General features: G+C 52.1%; 2 protein-coding genes and 1 long non-coding RNA gene across 3 annotated transcripts in view; all 3 read right to left on the reverse strand.

Annotated features, from left to right (window-relative positions):
• The window catches only part of LOC145722618 (uncharacterized), a 99,202-nt gene that overhangs the window by 70,371 nt on the left and 12,517 nt on the right, over window positions 1–16,314 (reverse strand). The gene's annotated exons all lie outside the window — the stretch shown is intronic.
• Window positions 972–2,591, reverse strand: PFN3 (profilin 3). The gene has a single exon (XM_006733138.3). The coding sequence runs from the start codon at window positions 1,448–1,450 to the stop codon at window positions 1,037–1,039; it is 414 nt and encodes a 137-aa protein (XP_006733201.1). The 5' UTR covers window positions 1,451–2,591; the 3' UTR covers window positions 972–1,036.
• Window positions 2,707–10,770, reverse strand: F12 (coagulation factor XII). Its single transcript, XM_081826384.1, has 13 exons — window positions 10,664–10,770; window positions 10,242–10,299; window positions 6,477–6,576; window positions 6,249–6,319; window positions 5,843–5,953; window positions 5,569–5,700; window positions 5,305–5,409; window positions 4,991–5,156; window positions 4,404–4,892; window positions 4,055–4,191; window positions 3,811–3,960; window positions 3,128–3,276; window positions 2,707–3,031 (listed from the first exon to the last, which is right to left on the reverse strand). The coding sequence occupies exons 1-13, from the start codon at window positions 10,718–10,720 to the stop codon at window positions 2,864–2,866; spliced, it is 1,893 nt and encodes a 630-aa protein (XP_081682510.1). The 5' UTR covers window positions 10,721–10,770; the 3' UTR covers window positions 2,707–2,863.

Genomic DNA, 16,314 nt, shown 5'->3' on the forward strand with positions numbered 1-16,314 from the left:
ACCCTGCCTTAATGAGTCCAACCCCTGATTCAGACTTCCTGGGAGTTCCTTGGGACCACCCCCAAGGCAAGTATAAAGAGGGCTCTCTGCGCCATCCCCACCCACCCCATCCAGCTGACTTCCTCTAGTCTCTCCCTGCCTCTGGACTCCCTTCCCCTTTCTGGGATAAGATTGGTGTTCCAGAAAACTAGTGACAGGTGGGGGCTTGTCACGAGACACTGAGGTGGGGCAGGGAAGGTGGAAATGGGCAAGAGAGGCCATACCCTGGGGCCCCAGCACATATTGGGCAGGGACCAGCAACCCTCCCTCCCACCTTTGTCCTTTACCTTTGGGCAATAAACCAAGCCTCACTTAAACCCGTCCAAGATTTTTAATTCCTCCTCTTCCACAGGGCCCCTGGAGCTGAGGCCTGCAGAGTGAGGGTCAAGGGGTGGGCGATACCTAAGTTCTTCCTTAGACAGCAAGGGGGGAGGAAGGCCCTAGGGCCCCAGACCTCATTGTGATGGTCTTGGACATGCGCTCTCCTTCCACTCCCTTTGGGGTATGTGAGAGGAGATGCAAGAAACTGGGAGCCCCAGAGCTGCTCTCCAGCTACTGGCCCTACTCCACCACCCACTCACAACACTTGCAAAGGCTTCCTCCTGCCAAGTGGAGGGGGTGAGAAGTTACACCGGCCTCCAGCCTGACTCCCTGATCCCATAGGGCCTACCTGGGGTGCACCTGGGGAGGGATGTGGGAGGGGCTCCCTTTATAGTGTGTCTTGCACAGAGGTGTGCAAAGTTTTTTGGGAAAGGACTCTGGGAAGCCAGGCCAGAGGCCTCTGCAGGGCTCTCATGGATAAGAGGGTACAGGAGGCTGGGAAGCCTCTGGACTCAGAATCCCAGCCCCATCGGGTACCAACCCGCCCCCCCCCCACAAGAATCTTTCAGGGAAACTGGTTTTCTCATCTGCAACCGCCCTGCTCGCAAACATAGGATGAACAAGCCACGCCCAGCAGTTTATTTTGGCCCAGCCACACGGCAGCCTAGCTGTCCTGCTAGGTGCCCTGCATGAGTAGCCCCTTGATCAGTTTATGCACTGTCTTGTTGAGGATGCCCCCGTGCACGCCGCGCCGGCCCATGAGCACGAGGAGCACACGTGGGGTGTGGCCCACGCAGACCGCGCGTCCATCCAGCCCTTTAGTGCGTGCGTCCAGAACTCCATCGCCCTCAGACAGCAAGTGGTCGCGGATGACGCAGCAGCGGCGGCCTGCCACGCTCAGGCCTGACTGCAGGAAGGTGCGCCGGTCAGGACCCGTGAGCACACCCACCTCTTGCGGTGATATGGCAGCCAGAAGGCCTCCGGGGCGCGATGCCCACACGCAGCGATTGTCCGAGTGACCCACGATGGCCACGTCGTCAATGCGCTGGTCCCGCAGCACCGCACTGATATAGCTTTTCCAGTCTCCCATTCCGGCTCAAAGCGCACCCCTAGCGTCTAGGCGCACTTTCACGCGATATCCGCCTGTTCCATGTGCCTGGAACCGCGGACACTGTGACGCACGTCGGGCGGAGTTGTGACACTGAGGCATGGCGATGTCACAGAGAGGCTACGTACACTGGAGAATGTATACGTGGGGTGAGGGGAAGGCGTGGTGAAGTTGTAAAGTTAGCCTAAAAGAGGAAACTGCGGAGCGCCTGGGTGGCTCAGTTGTTAAGCGCCCGCCTTCGGCTCAGGTCATGATCCCAGAGTCGGGCGATCGAGCCCCCCAACCGGGCCCCCTGCTCAGCGAGAAGCCTGCTGCTCCCTCTCCCACTCCCCCTGCTTGTGTTCCCTCTCTCGCTGTGTCTCTCTCTGTCAAATAAATAAATAAAATCTTAAAAAAAAAAAAAAAAAGAGGAAATCGCCTACGTCTAAGCCCCCCTTGAAAAACTAACTTAATTGGCTCACCAAGCACAGTGTACACGTGGGCTTAAGAACAAAAAGAAAGAGAGCAAGTCTGGACAGCCAGACCTCTCAGCCTGGTAACCATTCAACCCCCAGGATCCCCAGTTTGGTTCAACGGTAGGAACATCAGACTCTCCTGGAAATCTGTTAAACAGAGTGCTGGGTCCCAACTCAAAAGAGTTTCTGATTCAGTAGCATGGGAGGCAGCCAGAGAATATATGCGTTTCTAAAGTTTTCCGCTGATGCTGCTGGTGGTGGTCCAGGCACACTTTGAGCCCCACTGCCCTAGTGCAAGTTGGGTGTGGGGGGGTGTCTTCCACATTGCCAGCTCTGAGTCCACACCAGTGTTTTAATGTTAAGCCTTTCTGACCATGGTTCTCAGCCTCCACTGCACATGGAATCACCCGGAGAGTTATAAAAACATACGCTACCCATACCATACCCCATCCCTAGAGATACTGACTTAATTGATCTGAAGCGGATCTCAGGCATAGGTTCAGAAAGCTCCCCAGATGATTCTGGTGTACAGTAGAGGGTGAGAACCCCTGTTCTATAAATTTTAAATGTTAATAAGTTAGTTTCAAACAAGGAATAATATATGGAATCACCTTGCTCAGGGCTTGGTACACAGTACCACTTAGTAAACATCAATTGGACATGAATCTCTAGATCTTGCTTAAGATTTCAATAGCTCCTGTTCCCTGAGGGGTGTGGAGAAGTGCTCCCGTTTACTGTCTTGGCATTCCCCATCGGGGCCCCTGCAGAGCTGTGCCTCTCAAGCATTTTCAAAAGCACTTTATTGAGTGCCTACTCCATGCCTGGCGCCGGGCTGATGGTGCTAAGAGGAATGGAACACAATCCTTGCCATCCATAATCATGGGCCAGCCACCCTTCCACTCCAGAATCGCACACGAGGGAAGGACGAGTCTCTGGACGGTCAGGAACTGGTGTGCTCCTGGATCCAGGTCAGGTAGCTGGCCACGTCGGTGTACACACCTGGCTTGTAGCGGTCGCCACAACCCGAACCCCAGCTGATGATACCTCGCAGGATGAGCTGGCTCTCTGAGGCCTCGTCCTCACACACTAGCGGGCCCCCGGAGTCACCCTGGGTCGGGGACACGTGGCTCAGCACCCTTGATCTGGGGTCTGCACTTGACCGGGTGGAGGAGGGCGTTGAGCCCAATCCGGCCCATGGGCTCACCTGGCAGGCGTCGGTGCCGCCCTCGAGGAAGCCAGCGCAGAGCATGCCGGTGGTAAAAGAGGCTCCGTGCACGTCGGGGGCGGAGCAGCGCTCGGAAGGGATGAGCGGCACCTGCGCTTCCTGCAGGAAGCTGGAATATTCCCCCGCCCCTGCGAACCGAGCGCTTTCCTCACACCCCTCGCGACTCTGCTTGCAGCCCACTAATTGGCCTCTATCGCAGCAAGCCCGTGAGGAAGAGAGTTGCTGTTAACACCATTTCATAGACAAGAAAACTGAGACCAGAGAAGAGCCGGGATTTGAATGGGCGGGTCGGAGCAGGACTGCTTTGGAACCCCACCCCCACTTCCCACCCAACGACTCAGAACAATGCACCCCAATTAGCGAACCGACTGCCCGGCAAGGCCGGCATCCTTGTTAGCCCTTGCATCGCAGCGCCCAGAAAGAACCAAGAGAAAGTGTGATTCTCTCTGTACCCCTTAGGAGACTTGGGGACACTGCTCCCCCCGCCCCCAGCAGTGAAGCCCAGGCCCTGGCAGGAGGGGACTGCAGAGACGAAGGCCCTGCAAGTCCTCCCAACCCACGAGGTCAACGCCACCTGTCCCTAGTGGTACCAAAACTGCGGGTTTCTCTCGCCTACCCCGGTGGCCAGAGGTGTCCCTGCCGCCCCCAGCCGTTCTGCCTACCCTCGAACTGGTGGCCCCAGCCGGCCACCTCGCAGAGCGCGGCCTCGGGCTCGGCTGGGCTGGTAGCTCCGCTCCGCAGGCACACCGGCTGAACGAAACGCGACGGGAGCGCGCACTGGCCGTCCGCTCTCTCCTGCAGGCGCAGCAGCGCTAACGCAGGCGGGGAGGAGGGTGAGACCCGGGCGCCGGGACTCGGAGCCCTCCCCCCCTTCCCCCTGGTCGCCGCGGGGGCGCCCCCACGCACCCAGGTCGTGCTGGTAGGTGATGGGCGAGAAGGCCTCGTGCAGGCGGTACGCGCGCACGGCCAGCGTCTGGCACTGCTCACAGCTCTGGTTATGGCGGTCCTGGCCGAGCACCACCGTCAGCTCCTCCGGCGCGGGCCTGCGGGCGGAGGGGGGCCGGAGGGAAGCGCGCTCAGAGCCGGCCACTGGCCTCCTGCTCCTGAGCCCCTTGCTGGGTTTCAGCTTCCTCCTGGGGGCGCTGGGGAAGGATGGGGGGTGGTAGGGCAAGGGTTCGGGTGTCGCGCGGAAGCTGGGCACGTAGGAGAGAGGAGCTAGGGTCCCGGGCGGGGCGCCGGGCGGGCGGGGACTCGCCGGTCCTGCAGGCAGTGAGCCGCCGTCAGCACCCAGCAGGAGGCGATGAGGCTGCCGGCGCAGAAACTGTGGCGCCAGTACAGCGCGGCGATGTAGGGGTGCGCCCCGGGCAGGGCCACCAGTCCCCCGACGACGCGGTTCGCCGAGGACAGCCGTTTCCGGAGCCGCTGTCCGCAGCCCGAACTGGGCACTGTGGGAGCAGCCCAGGCTGAGTGCTGGGAGCCGCACCAAGGGTTGGAAGGTAGTTCGCCGTGCGCCCTCCGACTTCCCGCCCCTTCCCAGCTACCTGGGGTCGGGGGCTGAGGCATCTGCAATGCTGAAAGGGAGGGCAAGGGAAGGTCCGGGTGCCCAGAGGGGATCCAGGTTGGAGACAGGCTCTGAGGAGCCGCCAGGGTTGGGGCCTGGCACTGTGCCAGGCGGCAATATTCCCAGCTCAGCCGGTCGCCACTCCACACGAAGCACCACGGGCGGGTGTCATTGTCCGGGTTCCTATAACCACGGAGGGGGCGCTGTTAAAGCGCGAGGAGCCCCAGAGGGCCCTGGGGCAGAGGGGGACGCCCTACCCGCCCCACCCCCACCCAATGCACCGGCAGAAGGCATGGTTGCCCAGTCCCCAGTTAAGCGCTTGCTCTGCAGTCACTTTCTGATAGGTGGCCTCTGAGGGCCACGGTTGACACCGGGCGCCCGAGAGCGCAGTCTCGGCTCTACCGCGGTAATGAAGCCCGCGGCCGGCGTAGCAGCGCGCCTCGGTGTCTGGGGAGAGAGGAAGCTCCTTGCAGGCAGGAAGCGGTATGTTTTCCCACCACCCTCTCAGCCCCTGTCCCCATTCTCCCGACTCCCGCCCCGGGAGCCCTTTCTCTCTGGGGGCGAAGCTTCTGCTTCCCCCAAGACCCCAACTCACCGACGTCGCAGATGCGTCCAGCGTAGCCAGCTGGGCACCGGCACAGGAGGTGGCCCTCCGCCTCTAAGCAGCTGCCCCCGTTGAGGCACGGGTTGGTGCGGCAGGCTGGCAGATGGAGCGCACTGAGCCACCTCTGGGCTCAGAGAACCGCCCCCCCCCGCCCGAGAATTCCCCTTTCCTTGGACACACCGCCCGATTTCCTAACAGCTTCTCCTCCTGGCCTTTGGCCTTCCTCCCAGGCCAGTTCCCGAGCCCTCCACTCACCCTGGGTGGCCAGCAGCTTGCAGTGGGCATCAGGACCCTTGCACTGGCACTTGGCCACACCTGCTGGCTCAAGCCTATGCCATATTTCTTTCTCATGGAAGAACTGGAGAAGCTGAGGCTCAAAGCACTTCTCTGGGGACAGAGGGGTGGGGGCAGTGGTCTGAGGAGAGGCTGGGATCTTGCCAAGTCTCTGGGGATCTGGAGACCTCTTCCGTAGGCCCAGGACTGCCCTGTTTTTCCCGCGCCCCCTCCCCTGGCTTCTCCGCCTGCTTACCTCTCTGGCAGTGCTTCCCAGTGAAGTGTTCTGGACAGATGCAGTGCGGGCCGTGTGGCATGCTCACACAGGTCCCTCCCTGCTGGCAGGGGCTGTGTTTGCTGCAGTGGTCTGAGAGATGGACACGGTGCAAGGAAGAGTGAGGAGTCTGAGTCAGACAGCCTGGCTCATGGGGGCCAAGTCCCTACCAAACCTGCTTGTGACCTTGGCACTCCCGAGTTTCCATGCTTTATTTACTCACCTGCAAAATGGGGCTACCTTCTCCTAGCTAGAACTTTCCCCTCTGCAGGGAGGGAAGGGTCTGGATGGGCCCAGAATACCAGATGTATTGGGGCTGATGATACCCAAGAGAGTAACTAGTGGGAAGAAGAGGGTTCTGGGCCACCCCAAAGGCCGTGTGTAGCACCTTTCACTTTCCTGGGCTCCAGGCAGTATGCCCATTGCTGGTCCTGCTCAAAGTTGGGGGTGGTGGCACACCTGTAGAAAGAGATGAAGCTTCCCTGCTCTGCCCAGGGGACTGGCCCACCCTTCCCTATCAGAGCCCCCTCTCTCCAAGCAGGCTTCCTTGGGCAGAAGGATGGGCAGAATCCATCTCCCACAGGCCCCTGCTCCAACCCCCCCTGGGTAGTCTTACCAGGGCCGGGGGCCAGGCCGGCCCCTGTGGATGCATTTATGGTGCAGTTGCCGGTTGTACTGGAAGGGGAAGTAGCAGGGCTCCCCTGTGACCGTGAGAACTGCAGAGATAACACATGCCCTGATGACGTTCCCATGCCCCCTGCCCAGGTGCCACCCCTCAGGGTCTGGTTGGAAAATAGGGAGACTCTTGAAAAGATTACTGTGCCTTCAAGACGGCTTCCTGCTTAAGAGCTTCAGCTCTGGGGCACCTGGGTGGCTCAGTCGTTAAGCCTCTGCCTTCGGCTCAGGTCATGATCCCAGGGTCCTGGGATCGAGCCCTGCATTGGGCTCTCTGCTCAGCAGCAAGCCTGCTTCTCCCTCTCCCACTTCCCCTGCTTGTGTTCCCTCTCTCGCTGTGTCTCTCTCTGTCAAATAGATAAATAAAATCTTTAAAAAAAAAAAAAAGAGCTTCAGCTCTGTAATCAGACAGCTGGAGTGGACTCTTGATTTCACCATCTACTCACTGGGTGACCTTGGGCAAGTCTGCCCCCGCCAAGAATGCTTGCCACAAAGCAGGCACTTAATAAATACTAGTTGAAAGTAGAGGTCACTTGACCACTCTGAGCCTTGGTTTCCTCCTCTGTAAAATGGCAATGATAATAGTATGGTTGACCCTTGAAAAACCCAAGTTTGAACCGCACAGGTCTGCTTAGAGGTGGATTTTTTTCAATAAATACAGTACTATAAATGTGTTTTCCTTATGATTTTCTTAATAACATTTTCTTTTCTCTAGCTTACTTTATACAATTTATAATACATTTAATGTACAAAATATGTCTTAACTGTTTACATTATCAGTAAGGCTTCTGGTCAGTAGGCTACAGCAGGCTATTAGTAGTTAAGTTAGGGGGAGTCAAAAGTTCTATGTGGATTTTCTACAGCAAGGGAGGGAGGGCATCAGCTCTGCTAACCTTGTTCAAGGGTCAACTATACAGTTGAAAAGTTTCAGTTTTGCAAGATGAAAAAAGTCGGGAAATGGAGGGTGGTGATTTTGCAGGACAATAGAACGTGCTTAATACCACTGACTTGTACACTTAAAAACGACAGTAAATTTTATGTATATTTTATAATAAAAATCACTTTTAGTGATGCAGATATAATAGTACAGAAAACATAATTTCAAATGAAGACCAAGTTAAAAAAAGCATGTCAAGGGGCGCCTGGGTGGCTCAGTTGGTTAAGCGACTGCCTTCGGCTCAGGTCATGATCCTGGAGTCCTGGGATCGAGTCCCGCATCGGGCTCCCTGCTCGGCAGGGAGTCTGCTTCTCCCTCTGACCCTCCCCCCTCTCATGCTCTCTATCTCATCCTCTCTCTCAAATAAATAAATAAAATCTTAAAAAAAAAAAAAAGCATGTCAAATGTGGTCCTATTTTTGTACAAATATATTTACATATTCATAAAAAAGAAATCTAGAAGGACATGCTCCAAAGTTTGTAGGAATGTTTTTTTTTTAGAAGATGGTGGATTCTGGAGGAATTTTTTTCTTCTTTTGCATTTCTGTAATTTCTAAAGTTTTTACAATGAAAATATTGCTATTATTATTTTTTAAAACAGTACCGTCGAACCTCTCTATTTGCCGCATTTGCAAATCTGCCTTCTTGTGCAAATTTATTTGTAATCCCCAAATCAATTCTCAAGGTGCTTTTATGGTCATTCACGGACATGCACGGAAAGGTGAAAAATGTGAGGTGCCTGAAACACACATCGCCAGCTGAAGTGAAACAAGGTAATGCTCTGCCTCTTCTTTTGGCTCTTGTCCTGTAAAGAAGTGTCCTTTTCACGGCCTATTTAGAGCCACATTTTTGAAATCATGTGCTTCTGGTAGATGCTTTTACTGTTGAAAAAAGCCCCTAGGGGTGCTTGGGTGGCTCAGTCAAGTGTCTGCCTTTGGCTCAGGTTGTGATCCCAGGGTCCTGGGATCGAGCCCTGCGTCCGGTTCCCTGCTCCACAGGGAGCGTGCTTCTGCCTCTCCCCCTGCTTGTGATCTTTCTTGCTATCTCTATCAAATAAATAAATAAAATCTTTAAAAAAGAAAAAGAAAAAGAAAATGGCCCCTAGATATAGTTTTGATGTTGACGTTCCTAAGTGCAAGCAGACCATGACGGGTGCTACGGAGAGTGTTTCTGTGTGAGATAAGCTTTGTGTGGGCATGAGTTATAGTGCTGCTGGCCACGGCTTTGGTATTAATGAAGCAACAATATATTAAGGAAGGCATCTTGAAGGAGAAGGACACATAAAACAAGCTTTTATGTTGAGGATTGATGAAAATGTGACTGGAGCTCACAGGAACCTAATCTTATATTTCCTTTAGGAACAGCCATTCAGTATTTGCTAATTCAGTGGTCTCGGTGACTTTACAGAACATGGCAACCCAGAATGACAAGACTTGACGATCTACTTCAGAGGAGTGTTGTGAAGCTTATATGAGACAATGTCTATTGAACACTTAGCACAGAGTCTGGCACATAGTATGCGCTCAGTAAGCATTAGCTGCTATTCTGTTGTTAAAGGCTCAGTGGCACTTGCTGAGGGCCAAACCAGGAACAGGAGTAAAGGAGGAGAGAGGAGTCTTAGATGGACCTTTAAGATGTCAATGGGATGGGCGCCTGGGTGGCTCAGATGGTTAAGCGTCTGCCTTCGGCTCAGGTCATGATCCCAGGGTCCTGGGATCGAGTCCCACATCGGGCTCCCTGCTCCTTGGGAGCCTGCTTCTCCCTCTGCCTCTCTCTCTCTCTCTGTCTCTCATGAATAAATAAATAAAATCTTTAAAAAAAAAAAAAGATGTCAATGGGATGGACAGAGAGGAGGAGGACCTCAAGTAGGTGGTCAGGCAAGGGCAGGGCACCCAGGTTGGCTTGGGCAAGAGAGAGGAAAGCAGTTTGGAAGGATGAGGAGAGGAGGCAGAGGCCAGCAGGGGGGCCCTAGTGCCATGCTGAGGGGCTGGGCCTGGCCTCAGTAAACCAGGCTTCCCATGGAAGGGTCACAGTAGTTCACAATTCTAGGCAAATATTGAGTGCCTGGAAGAATGAAGGCAATGGGGAGCTGTGGCATGGCTTGAGGAGGGGGGAGATGCAGACATCCCCCATTCAAAAGGGAGCTTGGTAAATAAAAGCTAATACAGTTTAATCATTTACCATGCCACAGTCTGTGGGCTGAGTGCTTCACATGGTTTAACAACTCATTTCTCGTCCACAACCCTAAGAGGTTTTACTATTACCAGCCTTTATGGTTGGGGAAATTGAAGCTTAGAGAGGTCAAGTCACTTGCCCAGAGTCACCCAGCACATAAGTGATGAAGCCAGGATTCAGAGGCATTAAAGCTCCAGAGCCCTGCTCTGATCCTTCCTTGTCCATCAAGGGCCCTGACCTCTGTGTGGTATGACTGGTGCCGACTGTGAGAGGTACTGAGGGAAGGGGAAGAAGAGGAGAGGCTAGGGAAATGAAAGAAGACTGGCAGGCACTGGCCTGGGCACTCAGATACAGCTCAAGCCCTGCCCTCAAGGAGCACACAGTTCACTATCACTCTGGCTCCCCAGTGCCCATGGGCACCAGCCCTGGTGCACAGTGGACACTCTGGTCTGAATGCCAGCCAAAGTGGGGACAAAGTGAAGAGTACCCAGGATCCCTCCCCTTGCTCCAAGGGCCCCAAATTGCCATATGCACACTCCCCACCATACTCATTCCCCCCCAAGGGTCTCTTAGGAGATGCAGCCAGGGTACTTACCCACTGTGTGTTCATCCATTCTGTGCTTATGCTCCTTGGGGGCTTTCCAAGGTGGAATCTACAAGGGAGAGAAGAGGGCAGGGAATTTTCCCAGAAGTCATAGCTTGCCTCTGATCCCATGCCAGTTCTCAGCTTCCTCTCACATCTCAGAAATGCAGAAATTTCCTCAAAAGACCTAGACCCTTCCTCTTCCCATTGACTCCTTAAGGTCCCCTCCCCCAGAAATGAAGGCCATGTCCTCATATCCACCAGCTCTGGCTGTCTCTCTCTCTTTCCTCCACCTGGGCCTTATGGGTTACTCTTGCCTTTCCAAAAAGGCCTTCCAGTCACCTGGACCAAAAGGACATGAGCAGAGGCCAAGGCTGTGATAGGGACGCCCAGGGCCATCCCAGCATAGTCCTCCTGGTTTCCAAAGCCCTCACCAAAAGCGCTGACTCCAGGCTTCCCAGCAGGGACCCCAGGAACAGCAGAGCCCTCATGGTGTCTGTCTGTTAGCCCAGCTGCTTGCCCAGGAGTCCAGATCAATAGATTGGTCAAAGGTCCCTGAGTCCTGGGAAGCAGAGATTGGTCAAGCTGCCCTCCCGGGCCTGGCAGGGCACAGGCTGTTTGTGGAAGGCCAAGCAGAGTAGCCTCCTGGCTAGGCCACCAAGGGCGGAGGAGTTGAGATTTAGAGTGTGTGGATAGAATGATAAGGAGCAGGTCTCCCCATCTCTTTCACAGATAGTGGGACTGGAAGCAAGAAGAGTGACTATGTTTCAGGTCCTCCTGAGGGGAAGTTAAGGAAATCCAAAAGAGGTTTCCTACTTCAGGGATCTTAGAGTCCATGGGAAGCATATTTGTATTCTATTGCCTAAAATTGACCACAAACTTTGCAGCTTAAAACAATACCCATTTATTCACAAATCTGTAGGTTGAAAGTCTGGCACTGTGACTGGGCTTTCTGCTCAGGGTATCACGAAACTGATCAAGGTCAAGTTCTCTGGAAGATCTGGGGAAAAATCTACTTCCAAGGTCATTCAGATCATTGGCAGAATTCAGTTCCTTGCATTTGTAGGACTGAAATCCCAGTTTCTTTGCAGGCTGTCAGCCAGGGGCCAGCCTCAGGTCCGAAAGGTGCTTGTAATTTTGCCATGTGGCCCCCTCTATCTTCCAAGTCAGCAACAGAGAATCTCCTCCATGTTGACTCTCTCTCACCCTTTGAATCTCCTTTGCTAGTCAGAACCTCATTCCATTTCCGGGCTCACCTGATTAGGTCAGGCCCACCAAGGATAATCTCATTTTAAGGTCAGTTTATTTGGTACCTTAATTACATTTTCAGTATTCTTCTTTTTTTTTTTTTTAAAGATTTTATTTATTTATTTGAGAGAGAGAGAATGAAAGAGAGCATGAGAGGGAGGAGGGTCAGAGGGAGAAGCAGACTCCCCGCTGAGCAGGGAGCCCGATGCGGGACTCGATCCCGGGACTCCAGGATCATAACCTGAGCCGAAGGCAGTCGCTTAACCAACTGAGCCACCCAGGCGCCCCTTACATTTTCAGTATTCTTCTATAGAACATCTAGATTAGTGTTGTAATGAATAACTAGGAGAAGGTATGTATACACCACGGATCCTCGGGACCATCTTAGAATTCTACCTACCACAGAAAGGGAGCCAAGAAAGTAAATAATCCCATGAGAAAAATGCTAAACCAAGAGCTACTACTAAGATGTGCAGTTGGAGCACAAGGGAGGTAGATGGGGTAACATTATTGTTTCTCCTGCCCAAAAACCATTTACCATGGTTCAGTAGTGACACCCTGATTTTTCCTTTGGGAACCACTCCTCCTTCATCCTCTCTGTGAGTCTCTAGCGCTTCCAGCTCTACCCTCAGTTCTAGGGCTGGGCTTGTGACCTAGGTTTGGCCAATAAGAGCATGGTAACTCTAGACCACAGCTGTTAGTTCGGGGATAAGCATATACATGTATGGCCCATCAGAGTCAGCTTTGGGACTTTTGCCAGGACTTTTGGGAAAAGGACGCTTTCTTCCCACTGATGTCACCAGGAATGCAAGCCTGGAGATGTTGGTGGCCATCTTTGTCACCGCTTGGGGAAAGCCAGCCTGAGAATGAAGCCTACACATAGGAAAAGTAAAACGAACAGGAAGGAAGGATGGAGGGATGCTGTGGGAGTCAGATGTTCCCTGGGATGCATGCCTTTGTATAGTCTTTTCCCACACTAAGTCAGAGTCAGAGCTGTTCTTTGTGTCCAATAGAATATGGTAGAAGCCCAGGTCATAAAAAGGATTGCAGTTTCTGCCTTGCTTTCTTGGATTGCTCGCTCTGGGAGAAGCAGCTGCCATGTTATGAGGATACTCAAGCAACCTTTCAGAGAGGCCCATGTGAGGAGAAAGTAAAATCACCTGCCAACAACCAAAACCAGTTTGAATGGGCCACTTTGGAAGTAGACAGTGCAGCTGCAAACAACATCTGGCCTGCAACCTCATGGGAGAGAACCATTCAGCTAAGTTGCTTCTGAATTATTATTATTATTTTTTCAGGTATAATTGATTCTTGAACTTCAGAAATAGTGAGAAATGATAATTGATTGTTGTTGTTTTAAGCCATAAGTGTTAGAGTGATTTGTTACCCAGCATTTGATAACTAATACAGATGGATTGATTCCTAATGACTTACTCCATCCCTCAGCTGAGGCAGGAGTGGGAATGTGATCCATACCTGGCCAATCAGAACACTGCCTCTCTCTATCCTCAGTGATTGGTTCAAAATGAACACCTGACCCAAATCAAACCAATCAGAGGCAGCCCCAGGATTTTTGCTGGAATCTTCAAGGTAGAGGCTTTCTCCTTCCATAGAATTTGCCTTATTGGTAAGAAGTGAGCATGGGGCTGCTGACAGCCATCTTTAACATCTGAGAGAGTAAACCTGCCTGGGAATAAAGACAATGCAGATTAAAAGCAAAGTCAGAATATGGGAAAGACAAATTTTAAGTGATACTATTTGAGACCTGGGATCCAAAGACACATAAAGTCAGAACTACCACCTCTTCTTTTCAGTTACTTGAACCAATAAATTCCCTTTTTTTGCCTAAGCCAGTTTTAGTTTTAACCAGAAGTCCTAACTGATGCAAGACTTCATGTATTGTTACCAGGAAGTTCCTAAAACAAAACAAACAAAACAAACCAAAACAAAAACCCTCATGATCACTCTGTAAGTCAGTAGCTTAAAGTAGGGAAATAATGACTTTAGAAGCAGGAACTGGAAGAAAAAAACAGCAGTGAACTTGAATCAGGAAACCTTCAATTCCATCTTGGCCACCGACCACCCCCCCCCCCGCCCCCGCCAGTGTGACCATGGGTCAGGGGCTCAGCTTCTGCGAATCTTTTTTTTGTTTTAATTCAAGTTATTTAACATATAGTATAGTATTGGTTTTAGGAGTAGAATTTAGTGATTCACCACTTATGTATAACAACCAGTGCTCATTACAAGTGCCCTCCTTAATGCCCATCACTCATTTAGCTCATCACCCCACCCACCTTCCCTCTAGCAACCCACAGTTTGTTCTCTATTGTTAGGAGTCTCTTATGATTTGCCTCCCTCTCTGTTTTTATCTTATTTTATTTTTCCTTCCCTTCCCCTATGTTCATCTGTTTTGTTTCTTAAATTACACATGAGTGAAATCATATGGTATTTGTCTTTCTCTGACTGACTTCTTTTGCTTAGCCTAATACACTCTAGTACCATCCGCGTTGTTGCAAATGGCAAGCTTTCATTCTTTTCTTTTTTTTTTTTAAGGTTTTATTTATTTATTTGACAGAGACACAGTGAGAGAGGGAACACAAGCAGGGGGAGTGGGAGAGGGAGAAGCAGGCTTCCCGCTGAGCAGGGAGCCTGATGCGGGTCTCGATCCCAGGACCCTGGGATCATGACCTGAGCCGAAGGCAGATGCTTAACAACTGAGCCACCCAGGCGCCCCAAGCTTTCATTCTTTTTGATGGCTGAGTAATATTCCTATGTGTGTGTGTGTATGTGTGTGTATACCACATCTTTTTTTTTCTTCTTTTTTTAGAGAGGGAGAGAGAGAAAAAGGAGGGGCAGAAGGAGAGGGAGAGAGAGAACTTTAAGCAGGCTCCATGCCCAGCAGGTAGCCTGACACAAGGCTCAACCTCATGACCCTGAGATCATGACCTGAGCCAAAATCAGGAGTTGGAGGCTTAACCAACTGAGCCCCCTGGGCGCCCCCACATCTTCTTTATCCATTCATCAGTCGATGGACATTTGGGCTCTTTCCATAATTTGTCAGTCTCTATGAACTACTTAATTGCCACACCTCTCTAGGGAGGGAGGAGCACTCACACTGGCCAGCTTGTTGCGATAGCTGAATGGGGATGCATTTGAAAGGCCAGAGCCTGGGGGCACCTGGGTTGTGTAGTCCTTAAGTGTCTGATGCTTGCTTCCTACTCAGGGTCCTCAGGGTCCTGATCTCGGTGGAGTCTGCTTAAGACTCTCTCTCCTTCTGCCTCCCCCCTCCCCACATTCTCATAAATAAATAAATAAATAAATAAATAAATAAGTCTTTAAAAAAGAAAGAAAGAATGAACCAGAGCCTGGCATATGGTTAGGACTCAATCTACAGAAATTTGCAAAGAAACTTTCCCATATAGACGCACTCCCCTTTCTCAGTAATTTCTACACATCTGCCCCAGTTCTCCCTGCACATCTGGGTGTCTTCCAACCACTTTGGACTAGAGCAGAAAGGCACCATCTTCTTGCCCTGGCTTCTGTCTTGGTACAGTTGGGGCATCGGTCTATGGGATGAGAAGTCGGAAGCCATCAAGTTCCTGCTCACAAATGTATGGATACCCACACACAACACCCCACTTCTCTCCCGCAGAGACTTGGGGCATAAATTTCAAGAGGTGGCAGAAGTGCCTGTTCAAAGACAAGTTTAGTGGATCAGAAGGGTACTCAGCCTACCATCCTTCACTCCTCCTCAGTTGGTGGCACCATTTTTCTCCCAGTTATTCAGGCTGTCACCATGGAACCTTTGTACAAATGGAAGCCACTCCTTCCTCCAGACTAGTGCTATCTGGCAGAACTTTCTGTGATGATGGAAATATTCTCTGTATTGTCCAATATGGTAGCCACACACGGCTATTGGCTCTCCTCAAATGTCACACCTTGAGACCATTCCCCCCTCACACTTTAGTATTTTGTCTTAATGCCTTAATAGCACTTATCACTCTCTGAGACCATCCTGTTTGATTATTTATAGGACTAACCCTTACCACCCTTCTAGCATGTAGGCAGAGAGCTTGGCTGTCTTGCTGACACCACTCTATTCCCCAGCACCTGATTCAATGCCTGGCACAAAGCTAGTGCTCTGTATTTTTGGATGAATGAATGGATAGGGATCAGAGAAACCTGGTTGAATTCGGCTCTGCCTTACTCTTACTCGCTGAGTTTGGGCAAGCCTCCGTTTTCTGTTGTGTGAAGTGGGGTGGAGGGAGTAGGATGTTGGCCTTGTTTTCTTCCGAGCTTCTGGCCTCTAGCCAGCCGCTGGACTTCTCACACTTCTGCTCTCCACCTGTATAATGGGTGTGAGCTCACCCCAACGTCTCCGGTGGTAGAGCTGCCTTATAAGGCAGCAGAGCCGAGGGCGGGCGAGGCCGTGTGGGTGGAGAGAAATCACAACATCCGGCTGCGGGGGCAGGGCGGGGGCTGGAGGCCGAGGAGCCGCTGGGGAGGCCAACCACCTCCTCTGGACCTCTCCCCGCTTCCGATGTGCGCTCTCCAGAACGGGCCAAACCAAAGGAATACGGCTGAACACATGGCTCAAAATAGTTCGCAGCCGGCCCGCAGGAGACCCAACACAGCAAGTGCATCCCCTACAAACCTTAGAAAAGCCAAGGCTGGTCAAAAGGACCCGGGCCACACCCCCATCTGATGGCCCAGTTAAAGTGCAGCGATGAAAATGACTGACGCTCCTTTTATCCAATTAAACATCCGCCCTCCAGGGCGTGACCCAGAGGACCCACCTCTGTTGTCCCAGCAGAGGGCTCGGCCCTAATTGGCAGTT

This window comes from Leptonychotes weddellii, chromosome 7 (genome assembly GCF_054177405.1).
Source record: "Leptonychotes weddellii isolate Sample4059 chromosome 7, ASM5417740v2, whole genome shotgun sequence".
In the NCBI taxonomy this organism is placed as follows: Eukaryota; Metazoa; Chordata; class Mammalia; order Carnivora; family Phocidae; genus Leptonychotes; species Leptonychotes weddellii.

Coding starts and splice junctions, on each gene's coding strand:
- PFN3 (XM_006733138.3), bottom strand. CDS start 1,450: ATGGGAGACTGGAAAAGCTATATCAGTGCGGTGCTGCGGGACCAGCGC.
- F12 (XM_081826384.1), bottom strand. CDS start 10,720: ATGAGGGCTCTGCTGTTCCTGGGGTCCCTGCTGGGAAGCCTGGAGTCA. Junction 5,157..5,304: donor TGGACGCATCTGCGACGTCG/GTGAGTTGGGGT, acceptor CTCTCTCCCCAG/ACACCGAGGCGCGCTGCTAC. Junction 3,277..3,810: donor CTGGGGCCACCAGTTCGAGG/GTAGGCAGAACG, acceptor CTCGGTTCGCAG/GGGCGGGGGAATATTCCAGC.